General features: G+C 44.1%; 2 protein-coding genes across 8 annotated transcripts in view; one reads left to right on the plus strand and one right to left on the minus strand.

Annotated features, from left to right (window-relative positions):
- Positions 1 to 25,244, plus strand: part of SH3D19 (SH3 domain containing 19) — a 180,801-nt gene that overhangs the window by 139,140 nt on the left and 16,417 nt on the right. For 6 of the 7 annotated variants that reach the window (XR_013827932.1, XM_079919271.1, XM_079919272.1 and 3 more), the window contains exons 9-13: positions 10,591 to 10,706; positions 16,039 to 16,100; positions 17,139 to 17,403; positions 19,721 to 19,789; positions 19,966 to 20,106. Coding sequence is in view for 6 of the 7 variants with exons in the window: in XM_079919271.1 (XP_079775397.1) it covers positions 10,591 to 10,706; positions 16,039 to 16,100; positions 17,139 to 17,403; positions 19,721 to 19,789; positions 19,966 to 20,106 (653 nt within the window). In the remaining variant the exon portion in view is untranslated. The remainder of the gene's footprint in view (positions 1 to 10,590; positions 10,707 to 16,038; positions 16,101 to 17,138; positions 17,404 to 19,720; positions 19,790 to 19,965; positions 20,107 to 25,244) is intronic. The other variant, XM_079919275.1, reaches the window with a different exon arrangement.
- Positions 20,301 to 21,983, minus strand: LOC307185274 (transmembrane and ubiquitin-like domain-containing protein 1; the record flags this gene model as incomplete). The annotated part of the gene is given in 2 exon segments (XM_079919278.1): positions 20,301 to 21,781; positions 21,783 to 21,983. Coding segments are annotated over 2 exon segments (858 nt in total). The 3' UTR covers positions 20,301 to 21,124.

Raw genomic sequence — 25,244 nt, forward strand, 5'->3', positions numbered from 1 at the left:
TCTTCATACAGGTCTTTTGTCTCCTTAGGTAAGTTTATTCCTAGGTATTTTATTCTTTTTGTTCCAGTGGTAAATGGGAATGTTTCCTTAATTTCTCTTTCAGATTTTTCATCATTAGTATATAGGGATGCAAGAGTTTTCTGTGTATTAATTTTGTATCCTGCTACTTTACCAAATTCGTTGATTAGCTCTAGTGGTTTTCTGGTGGCATCTTTAAGATTCTCTATTTATAGTATTATGTCATCTGCAAAGAGTGACAGCTTTACTTCTTCTTTTCTGATTTGGATTCCTTTTATTTCTTTTTCTTCTCTGATTGCTGTGGCTAAAACTTCCAAAACTATGTTGAATAATAGAGGTGAGAGTGGGCAACCTAGTCTTGTTCCTGATCTTAGTGGAAATGGTTTCAGTTTTCATCATGGAGAACAATGTTGGCTGTGGGTATGTCATATCTGGCCTTTATTATGTTGAGGTAAGTTTCCTCTATTCCCACTTTCTGGCATGTTTTTATCATAAATGGGTGTTGAATTTTGTTGAAAGCTTTTTCTGTTTCTATTGAGATTAATCATATGGTTTTTCTCCTTCAGTTTGTTAATATGGTTTATCACATTGATTGATTTGCATATTGAAGAATTCTTGCATTCCTGGGATAAACCCCACTTGATCATGGTGTATGATCCTTTTAATGTGCTGTTGGATTCTGTTTGCTAGTATTTTGTTTAGGATTTTTACATGTATGTTCATCAGTGATATTGGTGTGTAGATTTCTTTTTTTGTGACATCTTTGTCTGATTTTGTTATCAGGGTGATGGTGGCCTCGTAGAATGAGTTTGGCAGTGTTCCTTCCTCTGCTATATCTTGGAAGAGTTTGAGAAGGATTGGTGTTAGCTCTTCTCTAAATGTTTGATAGAATTCGCCTGTGAATCCTTCTGATCCTGGGCTTTTGTTTGTTGGAAAATTTTTAATCACAGTTTCAATTTCAGTGCTTGTGATTTGTCTGTTTATATTTTCTGTTTCTTTCTGGTTCAGTCTCAGAAGGTTGTGCTTCTCTAAGAATTTGTCCATTTCTTCCAGGTTGTCCATTTTATTGGCATAGAGTTGCTTGTAGTAATCTCTCATGATCCTTTGTATTTCTGCAGTGTCAGTTGTTACTTCTCCTTTTTCATTTCTAATTCTGTTGATTTGAGTCTTCTCCCTTTTTTTCTTGATGAGTCTGGCTAATGGTTTATCGATTTTGTTTATGTTCTCAAAGAACCAGCTTTTAGTTTTATTGATCTTTGCTATCGTTTCCTTCATTTCTTTTTCATTTATTTCTGATCTGATCTTTATGATCTTGCCTTCTGCTAACTTTGGGGGTTTTTTGTTCTTCTTTCTCTAATTGCTTTAGTGTAAGGTTAGGTTGTTTATTTGAGATGTTTCTTGTTTCTTGAGGTAGGATTGTATTGCTGTAGACTTCCTTCTTAGAACTGCTTTTGTTGCATCCCATAGGTTTTGGGTCATCGTGTTTTCATTGTCATTTGTTTCTAGGTATTTTTTTATTTCCTCTTTGATTTCTTCAGTGATCTCTTGGGTATTTAGTAGTGTATTGTTCAGCCTCCGTGTGTTTGTATTTTTTACAGATTTTTACCTGGAATTGATATCTAGTCTCATTGCGTTGTGGTCAGAAAAGATACTTGATACAATTTCAATTTTCTTAAATTTACCAGTCCTTGATTTGTGACCTAAGATATGGTCTATCCTGGAGAATGTTCCATGAGCAGAAGAAAGCGTATTCTGTTGTTTTTGGATGGAATGTCCTATAAATATCAATTAAGTCCATTTTGTTAATGTATCATTTAAAGCTTGTGTTTCCTTATTTATTTTCATTTTGGGTGATCTGTCCATTGGTGAAAGTGGGGTGTTAAAGGCCCCTACTATGATTGTGTTACTGTTGATTTCCCCTTTTATGGCTGTTAGCATTTGCCTGATGTATTGAGGTGCTCCTATGTTGGGTGCATAAATATTTACAATTGTTATATCTTCTTCTTGGACTGATCCCTTGATCATTATGTAGTGCCCTTCTTTGTCTCTTGTAATAGTCTTTATTTAAACATCTATTTTGCCTGGTATGAGAATTGGCACTCCAGCTTTCGTTTGATTTCCATTTGCATAGAATATCTTTTTCCATCGCCTCACTTTCAGTCTGTATGTGTCCCCAGGTCTGAAGTGGCTGTCTTGTAGATAGCATATATATGGGTCTTGTTTTTGTATCCATTCAGCCTGTCTGTGTCTTTTGGTTGGAGCATTTAATCCAATTACATTTAAGGTAATTATCGATATATATGTTTCTATGACCATTTTCTTAATTGTTTTGGGTTTGTTATTGTAGGTCTTTTCCTTCTCTTGTTTTTCCTGCCTAGAGAAGTTCCTTTAGCATTTGTTGTTAAGCTGGTTTGGTGGTGCTGAATTCTCTTAACTTTTGCTTGTCTGTAAAGGTTTTAATTTCTCCGTTGAATCTGAATGAGATCCTTGCTCAGTAGAGTAATCTTGCTTGTAGGTTTTTCCCTTTCATCACTTTAAATATGTCCTGCCACACCCTTCTGGCTTGCAGAGTTTCTGCTGAGGAATCTGCTGAGGAATCAGCTGAATCCTTATGGGGATTCCCTTGTATGTTATTTGTTGCTTTTCCCTTGCTACTTTTAATATTTTTTCTTTGTATTTAATTTTTGATACTTTGATTAACATGTGTCTTGGCGTGTTTCTCCTTGGATTTATCCTGTATGGGACTCTCTGTGCTTCTTGGACTTGACTGACTATTTCCTTTCCCACATTAGGGAAGTTTTCAACTCTAATCTCTTCAAATATTTTCTCAGTCCCTTTGTTTTTCTCTTCTTCTTCTGGGACCCCTATAATTTGAATGTTGGTGCTTTCAATATTGTCCCAGAGGTCTCTGAGACTGTCCTCAGTTCTTTTCATTCTTTTTTCTTTATTCTGCTCTGTGGTAGTTATTTCCACTCTTTTATCTTCCCGGTCACTTATCCGTTCTTCTGCCTCAGTTATTCTCCTATTGATTCCTTCTAGAGAATTTTTGATTTCATTTATTGTGTCATTCATCATTGTTTGTTTGCTCTTTAGTTCTTCTAGGTCCTTGTTAAACGTTTCTTGTATTTTCTCCATTCTATTTCCAAGATTTTGGATCGTCTTTGCTATCATTACTCTGAATTCTTTTTCAGGTAGACTGCCTAGTTCCTCTGATTTGTTTGGTGTGGTGGGTTTTTACTTTACTCCTTTATCTGCTGTGTATTCCTCTGTCTTCTCATTTTGCTTAACTTGCTGCATTTCGGGTCTGCTTTTTGCAGGCTGCACGTTCATAGTTCCCATTGTTTTTGGTGTCTGCCCCCAGTGGCTAAGGTTGGTTCAGTGGGTTGTGTAGGCTTCCTGGTGGAGGGGACTAGTGCCTGTGTTCTGGTGGATGAAGCTGGATCTTGTCTTTCTGGTGGGCAGGACCACGTCCTGTGGTGTGGTTCGGCGTGTCTGTGACCTTATTATGATTTTAGGCCGCCTCTCTGCTAACGGGTGGTGTTGTGTTCCTGTCTTGCTAGTTGTTTGGCATAGGGTGTCCAGCACTGTAGCTTGTTGGTCGTTGAGTGGAGCTGGGTCTTAGTGTTGAGATGGAGATCTCTGGGAGAGCTTTTGCCATTTGATATTATGTGTACCTGGCAGGACTCTTGTGGACCAATGTCCTGAACCAGGCTCTCCCACCTCAGAGGCTCACGCTTGACACCTGGCCGGAGCACCAAGACCTTGTCTGCCACTCAGCTCAGAAGAAAAGGGAGAAAATGAAAGAGAGGAAGGGAGGGAGGAAGGAAGGAAGGAAGAATAAAATGAAGTTATTAAAATAAAAAATAAAAGAATTATTAAAATAAAAAGGTAATCAACAAGAAAAAGAAGAGAGCAAGCAAACCAATAAACAAATCCACCAATGATAACAAGTGCTAAAAACTGTACTAAAAAAATAACCATAAAACAAACAAACAAAGAAAAAAACAACAGACAGAACCCTAGGACAAATGGTAAAATCAAAGCTATACAGACATGATCACACAAAGAAGCATACACATACACATACACACTCACAAAAAGAGAAAAAAAAAAAAATATATATATATATATTTTTTTTTTTTTTTAAAGGGGGGCTTCCCTGGTGGCACAGTGGTTGAGAGTCCGCCTGCTGATGCAGGGGACACGGGTTTGTGTCCCAGTCCGGGAAGATTCCACATGCCGCGGAGCAGCTGGGCCCGTGAGCCATGGCCGCTGAGCCTGTGCGTCTGGAGCCTGTGCTCCGCAACAGGAGAGGCCACAACAGTGAGAAGCCCGCGTACCGCAAAAAAAAAAAAAAAAAGGAAGAGAGCAACCAAATCAATAAACAAATCTGCCAATGATAATAAGCTCTAAATATTAAACTGAGATAAACCTAAAACCAGAAACAAATTAGATGCAGATAGCAAACCCCAAGTCTACAGTTGCTCCCAGAGTCCCCTGCCTCAATTTTGGGATGATTCGTTGTTTATTCAGGTATTCCACAGATGCAGGGTACATCAGGCTGATTGTGGAGATTTAATCTGCTGCTCCTGACGCTGCTGGGAGAGATTTCCCTTTCTCTTCTTTGTTCCCACAGCTCCTGGGGTTCAGCTTTGGATTTGGTCCCGCCTCTGCATGTAGGTCACCTGAGGGCATCTGTTTCCTGCCCAGACAGGACGGGGTTAAAGTAGCAGCTGATTAGGGGGCTCTGGCTCACTCAGGCTGGGGAGAGGGAGTGGTACGGATGTGGGGCGAGCCTGTGGTGGCAGAGGCTGGTGTGACGTTGCACCAGCCTGAGGCGTGCCATGTGCTCTCCCTGGGAAGTTGTCCCTGGATCACGGGACCCTGGCAGTGGCGGGCTGCACAGGCTCCCAAGAGGGGAGGTGTGGATAGTGACCTGTGCTCGCACACAGGCTTCTTGGTGGCGGCAGCAGCAGCCTTAGCATTTCATGCCTGTCTCTGGGGTCCATGCTGATAGCCGCAGCTTGCGCCCGTCTCTGGAGCTCGATTTGGCGTTGCTCTGAATCCCCTCTCCTTGCACACCCCGAAACAATGGTCTCTTACCTCTTAGGCCATTCCAGACTTTTTCCCGGACTCCCTTCTGGCTAGCTGTGGCACACTAGCCCTCTCAGGTTGTGTTCACGCAGCCAACCCCCGTCCTCCCCGTGGGATCTGACCTCGGAAGCCCGAGCCTCAGCTCCCAGCCCCCACCCACCCCAGTGGGTGAGCAGAGAAGCCCCTCGGGCTGGTGAGTGCTGGTCGGCACCGATCCTCTGTGCGGGAATCTCTCCGCTTTGCCCTCCGCACCCCTGTTGCTGTGCTCTCCTCTGTGGCTCCGAAGCTTCCCCCCCGCCACACCCCTCATCTCCACCAGTGAAGGGGCTTCCTAGTGTGTAGAAACTTTTCCTCCTTCACAGCTCCCTCCCAGAGGTGCAGGTCCCATCCCTATTCTTTTGTCTCTGTTTTTTCTTTTTTCTTTTGACCTGCCCAGGTACGTGGGGAGTTTCTTGCCTTTTGGGAAGTCTGAGGTCTTCTGCCAGCATTCATTAGGTGTTCTGTAGGAGTTGTTCCACATGTAGATGTATTTTTGATGTATTTGTGGGGAGGAATGTGATCTCCACGTCTTACTCCTCCGCCATCTTGAAGGTCCTCCCCTCGAGAACATTTAAAAACAAGTTGTTTTCTCATAATTCTTTAGACAATTAGTACAGCAAATTTTATTTTTTTGGTTTTTTTAAATTTATTTTTGGCTGCATTCGGTCTTCGTTGCTGCATGCAGGCTTTCTCTAGTTGTGGCGAGCGGGGACTACTCTTTGTTGCAGTGCACGGGCTTTTCATTGCGGTGGCTTCTCTTTTTGCAGAGCATGAGCTCTAGGCGTGAAGGCTCAGTAATTCCGGCACATGGGCCCTAGAGCACACGGACTTCAGTAGTTGCAGCACACGGGCTCAGTAGTTGTGGCTTGCGGGCTCTAGAGCACAGGTTCAGTTGTTGTGGCACATGGGCTTAGTTGCTCTGCGGCATGTGGGATCTTTCCAGGCCAGGGCTCGAACCCATGTCCCCTGCATTGGTAGGCGGATTCTTAACCACTGTGCCACCAGGGAAGTCCAGTACAGTAAATTTGGTTTTTACTTCTCTTTAACATTGTCTGAGGCAGAAACAATAGAGGGAGGCTGAAACTCAGAGTAATTGTAATATCGTATGTTAGTGCCAGTAGTAAAGATTTGGTAGGAAAGTTTTGAAACTGATAGCAAATACAGTTGTATATGTCTGTCAGGAATGTATTACTCGAATGAGCATAATCTAAATATAGCTATGTGTGAGTTGTCTGAAGGGGAGTAACCAAGAGTTATAAAAACATAACAGTGTATAAAAATATTATTTTAATTTGTATAACACTACGGGGTTTTTTTGTTTTGTTTTGTTTTGTTTTTATGGTACGCAGCCCTCTCACTGTTGTGGCCTCTCCCGTTGCAGAGCACAGGCTCCGATGTGCAGGCTCAGCGGCCATGGCTTACGGGCCCAGCCGCTCCGTGGCATGTGGGATCTTCCCGGTGTGGGGCACGAACCCGCGTCCCCTGCATCAGCAGGCAGACTCTCAACCACTGCGCCACCAGGGAAGCCCCAACACTACGTTTTCATACACTTCCTTACTTGATTTTTCAGTGTTACAATAAATGAAATTTTGGATGAATTTTATTTAATAAATCCTGCAGATACATCTGATATTATCATAAGAGAGAAGCCAAGAGGGCCAGAACTGTTTACCTTAGGCCCTAGAGATTAGAAAAAGCTGAGTATGTATGCACGTGAATGCACGTACAGTAGGTTCCAGAGCAGTTCCTGGGTGATCACACAGCTTTCTCTGTGAGCCTCTGCTTTCCTTTCATTTCCTTTAGTGCTTTTGCACAGCCCAGTTGCATCCTTGCCTTTGTCTAACAAGATTCTGCCACTCCATTCCTGCCGACAGCAGAGCAAGTGTCCCAGTCCTTCACCTGCAGCATCCCAGGGTTACACTGTAGGCATCCCCTGGAATGCCATGAAACTTAGTTTAGGGGTATGGTTTCTCTATAAAATACTACCTGGAAGAATCATATTGGTTTTAGTCTGTTGATGGTTTTATTAACTGATGGCTCTAAGCCAAGTAGTGAGAAGATTGAACGGAGTTTCTATGAAGAATGAGGAGGAGAGAAAGTCAAGGGTACCAAATTCTAGTGGGTTCTCGCTTCTTAGGAGCTTATATGGTAGTGTTAGACTGAAGAACTGGTCGTATGTTTCTTTTGACAGTATTATATAGCCTACAGATTAGTGACAGGACCGCTCATCGGGTTGTCGGCCTGCTCACTGTTACCTTGTTAAAAGTATTTGCGGGCTTCCCTGGTGGCGCAGTGGTTGAGGGTCTACCTGCTAATGCAGGGGACGCAGGTTCGAGCCCTGGTCTGGGAATATCCCACATGCCGCGGAGCGGCTGGGCCCGTGAGCCACAACTACTGAGCCTGCACGTCTGGAGCCTGTGCTCCGCAACGAGAGAGGCCGCGATTGTGAGAGGTCCACGCACCGCGATGAAGAGTGGCCCCCTGCTTGCCACAACTAGAGAAAGCCCTCGCACAGAAATGAGGACCCAACACAGCCAAAAATAAATAAATAAATAAACAAAAACAAACAAACAAAAAAAGCCAAGCATTTAAAAAAAAAAGTATTTGGAGTTTTAATAAGCTGCGTGAGATAGAATGATAATAAATATTACCTGAAGCTCATGTGGCTTTATGTAATATAACTTTTACATTTAAATGTATTCTCCTATGTGTCAGGGTCCCCCAGATCCCCATGTTTGACGATTTGCTAGGAGGACTCACAGGATTTAGCATATAGTTGTGTTCGTGGCTGTGATTTATTATAGCAAAAGTATGCGAAGCAAAATCAGCAAAGGAAAAAGGTGCCCGGGGCAAAGTCTGCAGGAAACCAGCACAAGTTTCTAGGAGTCCTCTCCCAGTGGAGTCACACAGGGTGTACCTAACTCCACTCAGATGTGAAATGTCAATCAGGGAAGCTCATTAGAGACTCAATACCCAAGGGTTTTTGTTGGGGGCTGGTTACATGGACACCTCTAGGAATTTGGGCATGTATCAAAATTCCAGATTTCCCAGAAGGAAAGCAGGTGTTCAGCATAAACCATATTCTTTTGTTTTATCTGTTCTAGAAATGGTGCGAAGCTTCCAAAAATGCAAGTTCCTAGGTGCCAGCAAGGACCAACCTTGTAACTCAGGCCTGCTGTGTTTACTCTTTTCTACACACTTATAAATTGGATTAATAGTCCTGAAATCCTGAGAAGGGTATATTGAGAAAGCACCTTTATTTATTATCCTGACAAAGCTCCAGGAACTATTAGAAAGCTGAGTTCTGTACCGCTATATGTGAGAGAACTGAAGTGCCAGTTCCTAGGGAATTCTATGTATATCAAACACCAGTTCCCTAGGGCTTCCCTGGTGGCGCAGGGGTTGAGAGTCCGCCTGCTGATGCAGGGGACACGGGTTTGTGCCCCGGTCTGGGAAGATCCCACATGCCGCGGAGCGGCTGGGTCCGTGAGCCATGGCCGCTGAGCCTGCGCGTCCGGAGCCTGTGCTCCACAACGGGAGAGGCCACAACAGTGAGAGGCCTGCGTACTGGAAAAAAAAAAAAAAAAAAAAAACCAGTTCCCCAGAATTTTATTATTACGATTATTAAGCAATGCGTATATTGCTGTGGAGGAAAAAGAACTTGGAATGGACAAGAAAAGAAAGGAACAGCTTTGTGGTGCAAAACTCCTTGCTCTGAACCTGTCAGCTTCTTCCCCTGGGGACCTGTTTCTTCTGACTAGGATGTCCTTTCCCCAGATCTCTGCATGGCTCGCTCCTTCACTGTTCCTTCAGGTCTTTGCTGAAATGCCACTTTTCTCACTGAGCACTCTGCTGACCACACAGTTTGAAATTGAAAATCTGCACCTCCCCCACATACCCACACCAGATAATTACTATGTCCCTTCCTTCCCATAAGCTATCTCCTCTCTGCTTTCATATTCTTACTGCTTTGTACCCTTCAGTAAGGAAACTGCAGCACAGAGAAAATCTTCAAGATGGTGACTGAGTTGGACCATCCCTGTGTGTGTCTTAATTCCCCACGCAGCACTGCTTCTCAACTAAGGACACTCGTCTGTCTCTAAATCATTGTTCTCCTAGGAGTTGGCCTGGGTATTTTCCCCCTTTTGAGAGTGTTTTCCTGTCTGTGGATAAAACAGGAACCTGACAAATCATCCTCTTGTTTTGTTATAGGTTTTTCATGTGAAATGGAAGCAGAGAGTGTTCATTTGAATGGGAAAAATTCCTCTCTCTCCTTTAAATGCCCGAACCAGTGAAAGTTGGCTTTAGCCTCCTTTAGTATGTTACAGTCATGCTCTCTCCAAGTGTTTTGCACACAGATTTTAATTAGCTGTCACTAATTAAATCTGGTCATCTTTGTTTTCTTCTTTTTAAAATAAGTTGGGAGTGCACTATCTCTGGGTTAAGGATGTAGTTTGGATGTAAAGTTATTGCTTGTTAAAATGGGAGCAATGAAGCCCATTAATCTGGAGCTAATATATTAGAAAACACATTTAATTATTTGGATGGGGGAGGGTTGGATACACCACCTATTAGGGAGACGCATGCCTTACTACAATGCGTACAGGCTTTTGGTTTCAAACCCATCTGACCATTACTAGCATTAAGACCTGGCTAGCGCATTTATTTTCTTCTCAGCGTCAGTTTCTTCATCTGTAAAATGGGTAGGATATTATCTAGTATGGTGCTGTCCGATATGGTAGCCAATAGCCACCTGTGGCTACTGAGCAGTTGAAATGTGGCTAATGCAACTGAGGGACTGAAATTTTAATTTTATTTAATTTTAATTAAGATTTAAGTTTAAATTGCCACATGTGGCTACTAGCCAGTAGACTCAACAGATCTAGCACTTAGATTGAGGTTGGTTTGGAGAAATGTATATGAATAAAGTGCCTTAACTTAATGCGCGGCCCATAGACGGTTCTCAACAAGTGCTGGCTTGCTGTTATAATTATTTAGTATTATTTTTAATCTCTATAAAACACTTGGTAAAAAGTAACCGATGCCTACTAGCTCGTCAATGTTCTGAGGTTTGCCAGAATACCTTTCTCATTTGCTTAGCTCTCCATTCTTTGTGTGCATCTTTTTTTTTTTTTTTTTTTTGTGGTACGCAGGCCTCTCACCACTGCGGCCTCTTCCATTGCGGAGCACAGGCTCAGTGGCCATGGCCCACGGGCCCAGCCACTCCGCGGCATGTGGGATCCTCCCGGACCGGAGCACGAACCCGCGTCCCCCGCATCGGCAGGCAGACTCCCAACCACTGCGCCACCAGGGAAGCCCCTGTGTGCATCTGTTACAATAGCCATTTTCTGAATAGGGAACCAAGCTGTAATCATTTCATCCCTTGAAACCCCAGAAGACTAGAAATTATTGATTAATTAATTACTGCTATTTTTCCAGGTTCACATGAGGAGGATCCACAAAGCCCACCTCCTCTCCCTACTGAAAAACCCATTGGAAACACCTTCAGCACAGTATCCGGAAAACTCGGTAATGCTAACAGAACTAGAAACTTGGTAAGTTGTCATTATAGGTAATCTTAGGTTGAAGACTAAGCTATGCACTAATTTTAAGTAATCAGCTGATGTCTAAATTATTTTACTATTGGCCAGATAAAACCAATTTCTAAGCTCCATGTACTTATTTAATATTTTTTAAATTCCTATAAAATAAAAGAATTAGGCTAATTCATTGTACTTCATCATAAAATAATTTGCCCTATACCGATATTATGGCATTGTCTTTTAAATAGCACTAATAATGAGAAAGTTATTGAAAATCTCTAAAACCCTTTAATTTTTGTGTAAAGATTTAGTTCAATTATCAGGTTTTATTTAAAATACCAAATTAGGGACTTCCCTGGTGGTTCAGTGGTAAAGAATCTGCCTTACAATGCAGAGGACGCAGGTTCGATCCCTGGTCAGGGCACTAAAATCCCACATGCCGCGTACGGGGCAACTAAGCCCGCGCACCACAAATACTGAGCCTACGCACCTCATCCAGAGCCCATGTGCCTTAAACTACAGAGTCCACGTGCCCTGGAACTCGTGCACCACAACTACAGAGCCCATGCTCCCTGGAGGCTGCGTGCCACAACTAGAGAAAAGAAAACCCACACACCTCAACTAGAGAGCAGCCCGTGCGCCACAACAAAAGATCCCACATGCCTCAGTGAAGATCCTGCATGCCACAACTAAGACCTCATGCAGCCAAAAATAAAATAAATAAATAATAAATAGATCTTTAAAAAAATAAAATACTGAAATAGTGACATAATTTTAAGATAATTATCATAAGAATTTGTTCATCTGAAATTTAGGAGAGAATTATTTTTTAAATTTAAAAAGTAGTGCTTTATCATGTACTTGTTAACAGATGGTGGTAAAAAGTTTTTTTTTTTTAATTTCAACCTCGATACTGTTTTTCTATACTTTTTCAAATTCCCATATGATAGATTATCTTTAAGGTTTGTTTCAAAAGAAACCAGTTCTTAAAGTCTTTGAGCAAAATTTTCAGTTCAAACTTCATAATAGTTTTACACTTGTGCATTAACTATGCTATTATACATGCAAACCCATCTAATCATCTAGTGAAGAGAAATTTCTTTGAAGGAGACATTAAATTGAATTAGCCAATGTCAAGTTAATGAGATTTTTCTGTGGGCTGAATTAAAATTTAGTGATCACTTGCATTTCAAAATACTTGGTAATAAATTTTTATTAACACTGGGCTAGAGACTTCCCTGGCAGTCCGGTGGTTAAGACTCCACGCTTCCAGTGCAGGGGGTGCGGGTTTGATCCCTGGTCAGGGAACTAAGATCCCACATGCCGTGCAGCAGAGCCAAAAAAATTAAAAAAAAAAACGGCCAAGATGACCCAAAAGAGGATGATAGGGCTCCCACCATACTATTGTTGAATGGGAAAATCCCAAATTTCCATAGAGGAAAAGTTACTTGAGAAGGTTACTGGCTTCTACTCTAAAGGGTTGTAACGAGGAATGAGAGGATGATGAGTAGGCATACAAAAGCATTCACTGAGTCATGTCATGGGCTTTGTAAACCCATAAAGCTCTATTAAAATATTAAGTATTATTCCATTTGGTGTTAAGCAGTTCACAAAGCAACTCAAACATTTTAGAAAAAACAAGGAAAGGAAGTTAGAATAAACTAAGCCATCTGGAGAGGGACCATATTCATAACTGTTTGTATCTCGCATAAACAACATGAGGGAAATCCTGTCCTGCGCTGTTTACAAAGGATGGGGGCCGGAGGGGGGCGTGGTCAAAGCACTCTGTGCTGTACTGTAATGAATACATACCATAATAGACACACTGGGTCTGAAGGAAGAAGAGGAGAGAAAAAGACCCCAAGTTAAATGATTTGGCTGAAGTCATGCACTTAGATTTCCAGGGCCCAAAAGTCAAAACTGTGCCTGAGAAATTCCTTTGGTTTTGAGAATTACAGTTACTGAGTGAATTTTAGATCAGAGGCCAGAATGGCTTCAGGTGGTGGGGAGGGTCTCTAGAAAGAGTGCTTCACCACTGTGATGATCCATGAGGAAAGGCACGGTCTTTGAAAGTTGTGTCTTCTGATGAGACACAGGACAAAGACCCTTGACTATTTCTCCTGCCTTGAGTGCCAGGGAACTTTCCATCGCAGGACAAGGTGGCTGTAGTTGCAGAATCCCACTTTCTTCGCTTAAACGATGAGGGAATCCAGGGTGAGGAACCACAGGAGCCACTGGCACTATTCTCTCAGCAGGAACAGACGCTTCTGTGGAAACCCAAGGCTGCCAGAGCCGCCCGCGAGGTGTCTGCCAGCCGGTGCCAGAGGAGAGTCAGGGGACGCTGCCCAGAAGGTGGAAGGAGTCACAGCTGCAGCATAGGAGATGGCTAATGAATTCAGGACATGAGAAGTGGTACCAATTCCTGGAGAAAAAAGAGAAGGCACATCTTCAGAGGCTGCTCAGTGATTCCAACAGACAAGAATATGGTTTTGGAAGAAATATCTGTTTTTTGAAAAAACAAACAAAAAAACAGGGAATTATTTTGAAATTAGAATATAGGAAACCATTCCAAAGAACATGAACAAAAAGATGGCTGCGGGCTTCCCTGGTGGCGCAGTGGTTGAGAATCCGCCTGCCGATGCAGGGGACACGGGTTCGTGCCCGGTCTGGGAAGATCCCACATGCCGCGGAGCGGCTGGGCCCGTGAACCATGGCTCCTGAGCCTGCGCGTCCGGAGCCTGTGCTCCGCAACGGGAGAGGCCACAACAGTGAGAGGCCGTGTACCGCAAAAAAAAAAAAAAAAAAAAAAAGATGGCATCTACAGGGCAGTACAAGCCGAAAAACCAACTTCACCAGGAGCTAAAATGCTTACCGGAACACGTCAGAAGCCAAAGTTCAGGGATGTCAGAGCTAGAGAAAAACTACAAAAAGCAGGTACAGAGGAGCTCCATTCATGTGTGGACTATTGAAGAGCAGGAAATCCCTAATCAGTAATCTTCCAAAGACTGTCAGCAGAACCTGCACACAAACCTGGACTTTAGCAAACACGAGACAGTGGCTCCTACAGGAACCAAGCCCCTACTCTCAGTATTTGACGTGTCAGGTGCAGCAGTGCCTTTTGGAATGTGCCTAACATTCCCGGGGGATTTGAGTGTGCTGCCTTTTTTGCTGATTTATTTTTGCTCATTATAGAAAATTGAGAAATTAAAAATATATTTAAGATTTCCCAAAAAAGTAAAACCAATCAGAGAAAACTATATTTGGTACAAGATTTGCATTTTATGATATGTGTTTATTAAAGTACACCATCTATAACTTTCCATGTCAGATTTATATATCTATATTTTTAAAAATCTGCCCCTAATTATTAAGGTGTCTAACAACTGTAATTTTGAGGAAAGCTATAAAAGTTCCTACCTATCTGCTAGAGTGTTTTTCTCTTGGCTTGTTTGTTTTAATTTTAAAGGCAGCCAAAGAAATAAATGAGTTTTTCAAGTATCATAGCAGTTATTTGTCAGGGGGCACATAGGCAACAGTGTATTTATAAGGCATGGATGATAGCCTGGAATATTGCAGGGTTTATGAGCTGGTGACTTGCCTCACTACATTAACTGAGTTCATTAGTGAAACCAAGTTTTAAGGGCAAGCTTAATTTGTTTTTCAAAATGGGATTATAAAACACTGAAACATATTCACGCGATCGCAGTTATTAGCAATTAATCATTTGGTATTTAAGGAAAACTTGTAAACATTCAGTTTGAATTAAAAACCATAGAAGTGAGTTTTAACTCATTTGTAAGATAAGAAGGGGGAAAACAGCCTGAATTAGCCCAAAGATTTCCAAGCTATAGTTAAACCTCTTTTACAGAAAAAGGCAGTATATGGGCTTCCCTGGTGGTGCAGTGGTTAAGAATCCGCCTGCCAATGCAGGGCACACGGGTTTGAGTCCCGGTCCGGGAAGATCCCACATGCCACAGAGCAGCTAAGCCCATGCACCACAACTACTGAGCCTGCGCTGTAGAACCCACGAACCACAACAACTGAGCCCACGTGCCACAACTACTGAGCCCACACACCTAGAGCCCATGCTCCACAACAAGAGAAGCCACTGCAATGGGAAGCCCGCACACCGCAACGAAGAGTAGCCCCCGCTCGCCACAACTAGAGAAAGCCCATGCGCAGCAGCAAAGACCCAACGCAGCCAAAAATAAATAAATAAATAAGATAAATAAATATTTTTTAAAAAGGCAGTATAATTTTAAAGAGCTGGCATTTTTCCCTCTCAGGTGGTCTTGGAGAAATATTATTTCCTGGAGGTCAGTGATGAGGGCTTAGAAAGTAGGAAAGGTGAAAAAAGAGAATCAGAATTAGAAGGATTTAGTGAAGACTTTTCCCTAAAAAACAGAAGTCTTGGCTTTAAGATCCTTTGACTTCTCATTCAACAGAATATCTGAAAATGTTTTCCATGTATTATACTCATTTCCCAATCCCTGGACCATAACATGTTCGGAAAACCTATTTAATTAGCACAGTTTGAACCCCTTCTGAAAAAATCTTCTTGTTGATCCCCATACTTCCAATTTCTCTCATCTACTTTCAGGCCAAAACATTCCAACTCTCCCTATCTTTTGTTTTTCGCACTGTCCCCCTTTTCTTTTTCCTACAAAATTCTTCTCAGTACATCCAACCCCTTTGCTGTAGTGGTACAAGCTAAGCTGTCTGCTTTCTTGGGCCTTTTCTGTTCTTCCTCACATGCCTTCCTTTCAGGCCACCCCTTAAGCTTCTGTTGTGTTCCACCTCCTTCCAGTTCAAAACCCACCACACAATGTGGAAACCATCCAGTATGAGAGATCTGCCTGTTCTAAGCAAAACAAACTGATCACCACCTCACTTACTATGTGTTTAAACTTAGGAGCACTGCATATCTTAAATGTTGTCATGGGATAGATAGCTGCCATATTTTTTAAAAATTCCCTACAATGTCTGCTTAAATTGCTGCTGTGTAACCCAACATGATTTAAACAGCATCCTTAATTCCTCAGAACATGCTGGATGTGTAACCATGCAGTGCAGTTGGTTGGGCTGGTGTCCACAGTAGCAGGACACCCCCCTCCCTGCGCCAGCCTCTTCCTCTGTTTTCACTTGCATTGTGACATGGACAATGTAGGTAGGAATGAGAAATGAGTTAATATTGCTTAAGACTAAAAAATTCTTTTAATCTCCTTTCTGTAATTCAGCTACATTTCCACTTTATAGATCCAGCCCAAAATCTGTCCATAATTCCTCTTGAAAAGCTCTTGTTTCAGATTCATCTTAACTAAAAATCATTCTCTGATACTTGCAGGAATCTGACCATGCTGGTCAGTCAGGAGGTTCTGTGCGAGGACCCCCAAAGTTGCCACCGAGGTAAGTAAGCATGGGAAAACTTCTAAAAAGTCAGTTAGAGAAAAACTAATGACTCCGAGACTGGACTCTCTTTTCTATCATGAAAACTGAGTGTTGCTGGCCTTCGATCTTCTTTTAGAGATACATTTAACTCACAAATTCACCCAGGCCACTAGCCCACAGTTTGCTTCTGACAGCAGGTGTAGGAGTCTCTGCTCCTTTTTTAATGCAATCCAAAAACTGACAGAGCACAAACATGGATATCTATTACTTTTCCTCAAACAAATGAACAAGACTCCTTTCTGAACCTAAAACTCCACTTCTGGAACACACACGCGTGTATACACACACATACATACGTACACACACTCGCTCGCTCTCTCCCTGTTCCCAGAAACCAGCCTGGTTTTTGGCATTTCCAAAGGGAGACAGGCCTCATGAGCTCAGAGGTGACCAGCCCTCCTGAATTCCAGGGCTATTTAGACAAAAAACTGTGATGTTATCATAAGACGTTACTATGTTCGACATTATTTTTATCATAGGGATTAAGGAAAGGCTTTCAAAGTAATAATTGTCCCATTTTCAGAACTAGCTTTCTTTATATTAATCTAAATTAGTGTTTTAATAATGATTCCTATAACATGAACATTAGGGGAGTTTGACGTACCTTTTCTAATCATGTACAAGACTCCATCACATATACCTGATATCTTACTATAAGCTTTTCATCTCAGACTTTGGTAGAAAGTCCTTAGTTTTCTGAAACAGTCATGGTGTGTTTAAGAGCAAATGGAGCCTTAAAGAGCTCATGATAGTAAATGCTTGTTTGTCTTGAACTAATGAATATGTAGTACAAGATAAGAGGAAGCTGGAACATCATGGCATTTCTTCAAATAATATAATGTTTAATGCAGCAGTCATTTGCTAAAAAATAGCATAGCCTGCATGTTTCATTAAATGGTATTTACACTAGCAAAACGCTGTGTGTGTGTAAGAAAGGACAAAACAGAACCTACTGTCGATCAAACACTGACTCACAGCTACCACGTTGACTTTCAGACCTGTGAATGGAAAAGGCATACTAGCTCGACAGCCTCCTCCCAAGGGGGCCCCTGAGAGACCACCTCCCCCAAAACTTCCTGCAACCAGAGCAGCAGATAAAAAGCTGCCTTTTAATCGGTCTTCTTCTGACATGGATCTTCAGAAAAAAACAAGTAACCTGGCGTCTGGACTCTCAAAAGCCAAGAGTCAAGTCCTTAAAAATCAAGATCCGGTGCTGCCCCCTCGCCCCAAACCAGGACACCCTCTCTACAGGAAATACATGGTAAATGTAGCTTTTAAAAATGTTTGTGGTCAAGAGGTTTGTCCTAAAGTATACGTAAGATCCTTATTCCTTAGAAAAAGATGATGAGACAACTGTGGAATTGCCCCTTGACACTGAGTGCTTTAGACAAGTAGGCCATGTTTAAACCTAGGTCTTTTAAAACAGGGTTTCATTATTAGGAGAAATATAGGAAAAGGAAGTAGGGCAGACAAGGATTGCAACCTGCTGTCTGGCTTGACCAAACAGAAACTCTGAAAAACCTGACCCAGTAGGTTACACTGATGGGAGTATCTCTGCCAGATATTATATTCGTATCTTGATATAGTTTATATCTTATAGCTGCCTTGCCCACAGAGTAAAATTTGAAGTAGAAAGTTCTTATTAAAATGGATGGTTTTTCCCTCATTTTCCACTTTTGTAAACCTGATTATCATGGTCCATTTAATAGTTACCAGTTAGAAGTTTTCATCAGTAATTGAGATAGTTGAGATATTAATTTTGTTCCCTTTGAATGTTTTTCTCATCATATGACCTTAAGCCTTTGTCTTCGGAGTTGATGTGCTCTCTCTATTTTGGTCAGGTTAACCTGATGAAATCTAGAACAAATTAAGATGATAAGGAGAGCAGGGGTGTTGGCACTTTTTAAAACAATTGTACAACAGTAGGTCTTAACAAGAACAGCAATTATTCATTTCATATTGTTCTACATTTCCATCACTGAGCTGGAAATTGTTTTCACTTTAAGCAATTTAGGATTTTTTTCATCTTCCTAAGGGAAGGGTGTAGACAGATAAGAAGGAGGTAGGATATTCATATATATTCATATTCATTTAAACTGATAAAATTTTAATTGCTAAAACCCAGGGGTGTACTTTGGGATAGGATACTTAAAAATAATGAATAAATAAAAGCAGTAGCTGATGTGTTGAATACTTATAAGCCAGGCATTCCTCGAAGCACTTTATGTATAAATAACTCATTTATTCCTCACACCAACCCTGTGAAGTAGATACTATTATTATCTCTATTATACAGATGAAGAAAATAAGACTCAGAGAGATTAAGTAGCCTGTCCAGGGTCACACATCCAGTAATGGTAGAGCCAAGATTCGAACACAGACTGACTGGCTCTGAGCCCATGCTCTTTACCATTAGGCCATACTAAGAAAATAGGGTTAGTGGGGCTTCCCCAGCGGTCCAGTGGTTAGGACTCTGCGCTTCCACTGCAGGGGGCACTGGTTCGATCCCTGGTCGGGGAACTAAGATCCCGCAAGCCATGCTGTGCAGCCAAAAACAACCCAGAAAATAGTGTTACTAACTGTAAAGTCTCTGCTTGCATTGGCTGTCCCGTGTCAAGAGCCTCATTTGGGGGAATGAGACTTCGCTTATAGGTCTTAGCATAGCGGTATCATGTCAACAAAGCATTTGAACAACTCAAAGAAATTAATAAATTCAAAATGACGGTGTATTAGTGTGTCTCTTTACGAAATAATTCCTTAAATCCCTCATTGTTCCTGTGGCCGCCCCACCATTAAATTGCTAACCAGGGTAACCTGGGTACCTTGGGCGCCCTGGTGCTCTGACAGAGATGCTGGGGAGCAGCCCCCCAGGGCCACACCCTCGTACTCTACAGCTTTGCTCCTGAGTGCAGCCTCCCTTTCCTTTTTGGAAGCGAGCTTGTGTGATCCCATGTCCTGGGCATGCCTTTTATATTGCCCAGGCCCTCCGACCCGCGCTCAACAGCCAGAATTTACCAAGGCGCGGGGAACAGAGTTCTCTGGCCAGAGTAAAAGCCATTCTAAGATCAGACAGAGCTGAGTGGACCAGGAATGACTGAGGTCAGGCAGTGAGATGGGTTTAAGTAGATGCTTGTACCAGAGCGACTGCAGGAGCAGATGAGATTGAAGGCGGATGGAAGCGGCCAGTCCAACCCCGCAGGGGAGGCACCAGTCCCCTATCAGCCGCCCCTGAACTAAAGGCCGTGAGGTCAGGTGCTGAGTGTTTACCCTTCCGACGCCCTGGGGACTTGGTGGACCTTGTCCTGTAGAGCAGAACTTCCTGGATGTGGTTGTTAAGGGAACTTTAGGCCACCTTCAGCTGCCAAGGTCCTGTGGGCTCAGCCCCAGGCCCCCGAGGACTCTGAGCAGCCTGAGAAACGGCAGCCCCACCAACTAGATCCCGAGCTTGAGGAAGCCGAGTGAAGAGCTTAACTGCGGGAGGTTATACTGCAGGCGAATGTGCCAAATCCCCGCGTGATCAGCCGCTTAGGACGAGGTTATTTGATCGTGAATAATCCTTTTATTGGTTTATGTTTAAGCTGTCTGTGCCTCACGGAATTGCCAGTGAAGACATTGTCCCGCAAAACCCTGGAGAACTTTCTTGTAAGGTAAAGTACAGCTCTTTCTTTACTGACTAATGTAAAAAAAAAAAAAAACCTCTGGCCTCTGTTACTGTTTTACACGTTATTATAAATGCTTTAGGCTCCAAAGATTAAAATGTGGAAAAAGTAATAATGTTTTATTAAATAATAATTGCTTCAGAGAGTGATATCGTACCTTCCAGCGTGGGGACGTCCTTGTGATACTGAAGCAGGTGGAAGGTAATTACTTGGAGTGCCGGAAGGGAGCCGCGGCTGGCAGAGTTCACCTGTCTCACATGAAGATCATCACACCACTTGATGAACATCTCAGAAGCAGGCCGAACGTGAGGAATTAATATTGTACCGCCTTCATATCACACGTGGCAGCACATTCCATAGAACTATTAATTATAGCTCATTCTCAGGTTTTTATTAGCACGTTTATTTTAACCAGAGTAAAAATTACGGTAGCGTTTTATTCCATTTTAAGAGTAAATTACTTCTGAGAGACTTGCCACTACCATACTAATCACTTTGATACAGAGTGACTACCATGTGTTTTGCCTTTCTCGCGTCGTGCTGACTTACAGCAGCCAGGACACTCAGTCATTAATTTTCAACCGTGAGAGCTGTTTATTTGTGAAGTAATGTAAACATGTTTACCAAAGTACTAGAGATTAGTTTTCTAACAGAATGGATAATTATTTTAAAGGCGGCCCTAGAAATGCTAAGCCTGACATTAAAAAATACTTCCCTTTAAGATTTAAGCTTAATATAAACCTCATTTCTCTGCTTATAGCCCATAAACATAATGAAATGAGATGTTCCAACAACCTGAAGTCACAATTTAGGCCTAACAATTTGTCGAGCCTGGGAGAATACAATGATTTTTTTTTTTTTTTAAACTTCACAGTTATTTAATCTGCACATGTTCCAGAGAACCCCCTCCACCCCTCCCAGCTCCCCTTCTCCAGCCCCTCAGTCCTGGAGTCCCTAAATCAGCCCAAGGAGCTGTCAGGGACTAGAGGAGGCTGGATTCTCAGGCAGAACACAAAGAAGGGCCCAGGGGCGTGGCCCAGCTCTGCCCAGCGCCGGGGCAGCAACAGCAGCTGTCTGACCCAGAGGAGCTGACTGTTAGTGGGTGCGGAGGGCCAGCTGCCCCGGGGGATGGCCCAGAGCCATGAAGGTCACAGGGAGGGGCCTCCACTGGCCCCTGGAGTGCTCTGCGGCACAGGGCTGGGCTCCAGGGTAGCGGGAAGAGGCAGGTCGGAGAGGCAGGCCTAGGCAGACAGCAGCTCCCGCCGTGTCATGGGGAGCAAGGTCCGGAGGGGCCAGCAACACTGCCAAGAGCCCGTGGAGGCACTACGGGCGGAACACGGCAAAGGCCAGAAGACTGTGGAGCAGGGTGAAGCCGGCCAGACCCAGAGTGGCGGTCTGGGGAAAGAAGGGCCGGTACTGGATCTGGCAGTCCCAGAGCAGCAGCAGCTGGCCACCTGCGGCCAGCCCAGAGGGGACTGGCTCTGACCCCGGTGGGCAGGGTGGGTGTGGGGGACCCTCCCGAGTGAGCACGTGGCAATGGAGAATGCAGTTAGGAGGGAGGTGAAGGCTGCCCAGGGTCTGGGTGTCGTCTTCTAACAGCTGCCCTTCGTAGATGAGTCGCACATGCTGTTCCCGGCCAGGAAATTGGGTCCTTTTCAGGGAGCCGATGGTGTCATGGGGCCAGGCCCTGGCCACCTGCTCTGAATCGTTGAGGAATTTCAGCCGAAGTACTAGGGGCTCCTGGGGAGGCTCTGGAGGCGGCGGCGTTGCTGGGAGCCCCACGCCAGGCTCTGGCTGTGCAGCCTGACCTCTGCGTCTCAGGCTGGGGGTCTCGGCTCCTGGGGCCTCCCCTCCGATGCTGTTGGTGACTGCCATGGCTCCTCTGGGCTGTGTCGGTGTCGGGGTCCCTGACGGCTGGGGCAGTGGGTCAGCGCCCTCGGCAGTGTGTGCTGAGGCACAGGCGAGAGCCAGCACCGGAAGGCAGGCACGCACGCACCGCGAAAAGGATGGTCACCTCATCACCCACCCCTTCGGTCAGGGCCACGGCACCTGCCTTGCCCGCTGCGCTACCGAGCTGGAGAGGCACAAAGAACCCGAGAGGGGCTGGCTCACCCGCCAGGAGCCCTCTGAACTTCGGGGGGCGTCTGACCCCACCCCACCCCAACTCTCCCACAGTCCTCATAGCTCTGCCCGCATACCCGAGCCCCGCCTTGGGACACGGACTGCTCTGACGCCCCACGTACCCCTTCCCGTCACCAAATCCAAAGTCATTTTTTGTAACCTAAGATCTAGGTCTTTAACCAGCTCCCCAGTTCACCCAAACCCTATTCCGAGGTCAGGGCCTTGACCTTCTAAGCGACTCTCCCTTAAATTCAACCCCCACCAAACTGCACCCCAAAGCTTACCTGTTCTTCCCGCCCAGGTCATCCCAAAGTTCACCTACTCCTTCGTCTCGTTGACCCAAAGCTTATCTACTCTTCCGTCCCTAAAGTTTCTCCAAGGGGGAAAAAGGTGGTCTCTGCACACGCCCGCGCACTCGCGCACACACACACCCACACCGCCCCGTTACCATTTACCCAAACCCCGACCCGCTTCCCGAGGCTTCCCCACACCAAACGTCAACCTGCGCCCTTTGGCAAACTGGAACCTCCGAGGGTTGCCACCCCCCGCCCAACTCGGCTCCTCCTGGTCAGCTCACACCCCAGCCCGAGGCAGCCCGACCCCACGCCTCCCCTGGAAGCCTCTCCACGCCCAGCCTGCTGCAGGACCCCAGATCTCGCCTGGGAATCTGAGACTTCACCCTCCCCGCCCCCGTCCTCCATCACCGCTCCCATCTTCCCGCCCCACACACCCATCCCCGAGAGGTGGGAGCGCCAATATAATGATTACTGAAGGTCGTTTGTTCAGCAAGAAAAATGCCATTGGACAGTTTATAGAGTTATATATATTTATTTTTATTTTATTTATTTATTTATGGCTGAGTTGGGTCTTTATTGCTGGGTGCGGGCTTTCTCTAGTTGCGGCGAGCGGGGGCTACTCTTTGTTGCGGTGCGCGGGCTTCTCATCACAGTGGCTTCTCTTGTTGCGGAGCACAGGCTCCAGGCTCATGGGCTTCAGCAGCTGTGGCTCGCGGGCTTTAGAGCGCAGGCTCAGTAGTTGTGGCTCACGGGTTTAGTTGCTCCGCGGCATGTGGGATCTTCCCGGACCAGGGATCAAACCCCTGTCCCCTGCAGTGGTAGGCGGATTCTTAACCACTGTGCCACCAGGAAAGTCCTAGAGTTATACTTTTAAAAGAGCTTCTTAAGGTATCCAGTTAAATTTTCACTATCTATTAGGTAATGTAGCAAACATGAAAAATGAGACCCATCTGTCATTTAAACCAAGTAAAGAACTTCGTTTGTCATTCAGCCTAGTTTTCATAATCTCGTCCAATTCTTTCTTCTTAGAAGGCAGCTTATCATTTGAGGTTTGCTAAGAAACTAAAAATTTGAATTTTGGAGAGCAGCAAAGCTATGTCTTACGCTAGTTGCAGCCGGGATACTGAGATTTCTGACTTGGGTCCACATGGGGAGGGTTCTTCTGTTAACTCATTTTCTCTCTGTTTTGATGTAGCATAACATCTGTCACCGCTCTTCTTCCTCTCTCAGAGCACACTGATGGGTAACCATGGGAGTGGTACTGTCAAAAAGCTCTCCTCAATGAAAATAGAAGCTGAAAAAATTACAAGTTGTTCTTTTATAGAAGCCCACAGTTTTGTCCACTTGAAACATTCATACTCAGGCTTGTGCTGTAGACTGGCAGAGAGGTGGCCGCTGAGGGCCGACAGCTGGTGACACTAAAGTGGAGCCTCTCTTAGGCTCTGGGTCATGGCTAACAGGACATTTTTTTTAGAAAAATAAAACTTAACCTATTTGAAAGCTTAGTTGTAAGGTAAGTATTTCTAAAAATGTGTTATGCTTTCCCCTACCTGAGTCAACAGAAGGCACTGCAGATTATCAGTTGAGGCTGGGCTGTCAGAGCTGGGAGGCGGGGGATCATCACCTCACTTGGTTCTCAGTACAGACGCGGGTTTCAGTTTCTCTCCCACTACCTGAGGCGGTGATTTGACCTCTCTGAACTTCATTTTTTTAATATGTGAAATAATATGTGTGGTAATTCCTCACAGAGTTGATTATACAATTGATTTATCATTATGATTCCATTTATATTAAGTCCAGAATTGGTAAATCCAGAAGGTAGATTAGTGGTTGCCCAGGGCGGAGGGGAGGGTGAGTGGGGAGAGACGGCTGATGGGTGGGAGGCTTCCTGAGGGAGTGATAAAAATGTTCTAAAGTTAGATTGTGGTGATGGTCACACAATTCTGTGAATATACTAAACCTAGGTGCACTTTAAATGGGTGAATTTTGTAGTATATGAATTATATCTCAAAGGTGCTTAAAAAATTAAATGAGCTAATTAATGCATATAAGGTGTTTAACACAGTGAGTAGTGCATAGTGGGTGAACAGTGAATATCAGCTTTTTTTTTTTTTTTGGCGGCACTGCGCAGCATATGAGATCTTAGTTCCCCGACCAGGGATAGAACCCGTGCCCCCTGCAGTGGAAGTGCGGAGCCCTAACCACTGGACCGCCAGGGAAGTCCTGATGTTAGCTATTCTTTTTACTCATTAGTATTAACCATTATAGCCATACTGTCATACTAGAAAGAGCTTTGAAATATGTTGAATTTTCCTCCCAGATACCCACCCTAATGGTATGGTCTGAGTTGTACAGACCCCTGTGGGCAACCCTGTTCACCTGTGCCTCTCCCCCTTCATCTGCCAGGCCAAGGTGATGAGCAGCATTCCAGGGGTAGCCATGCATGGAAGGCAGAGAAGGGAAACTGGGAGGCCCAGGTTACTATCCCACCTCTTCTACCTTCTCAGGTTTGTGTTTAGATCTTGGTCCATCTGGAGGTTCATGTTTGTGTTTGGTGTGGGGTAGGTCTCTGACTTTACTTTTTCCAGCAGATGGAAAGCCATCTAGCCTAACACCCCTTAGTGAGCGGTCATTCCTTTTTCCACAGATGTAAATCAGAAAAAATGAAAACCACACATACACACATGTAATAAATTGTGTAAATAATAATTTTTAAAGCCCTCTAGGCTTAAAATATCTCACAGTTCCTTTCCACAATCCCTGAAATTCCCATAATGCCCATTTATTTAGGGAAAAGCGCTGAGCATCCTCTAAGAAAATGTCAATGTTGCTTTGGTAAACTAATACACTGAGCTGCCATTAACTGTTCCTCTATTACCATTCAGCTGACATGAGAGAAGACAGCGTGCCTGTGCAGGTGCGTTTTGACTGATTCAGAAAAGAGTCGAGCAAAGGTGCTGCAGGGCAGAAGTGGAAGGAGTGGACCTCGATCCCTGCTGAACATCATGGCCAGGGGATGGGCGAGC

The sequence above is a fragment of the Stenella coeruleoalba genome (assembly GCF_951394435.1).
Source record: "Stenella coeruleoalba genome assembly, chromosome: 4".
Lineage (NCBI taxonomy): Eukaryota > Metazoa > Chordata > Mammalia > Artiodactyla > Delphinidae > Stenella > Stenella coeruleoalba.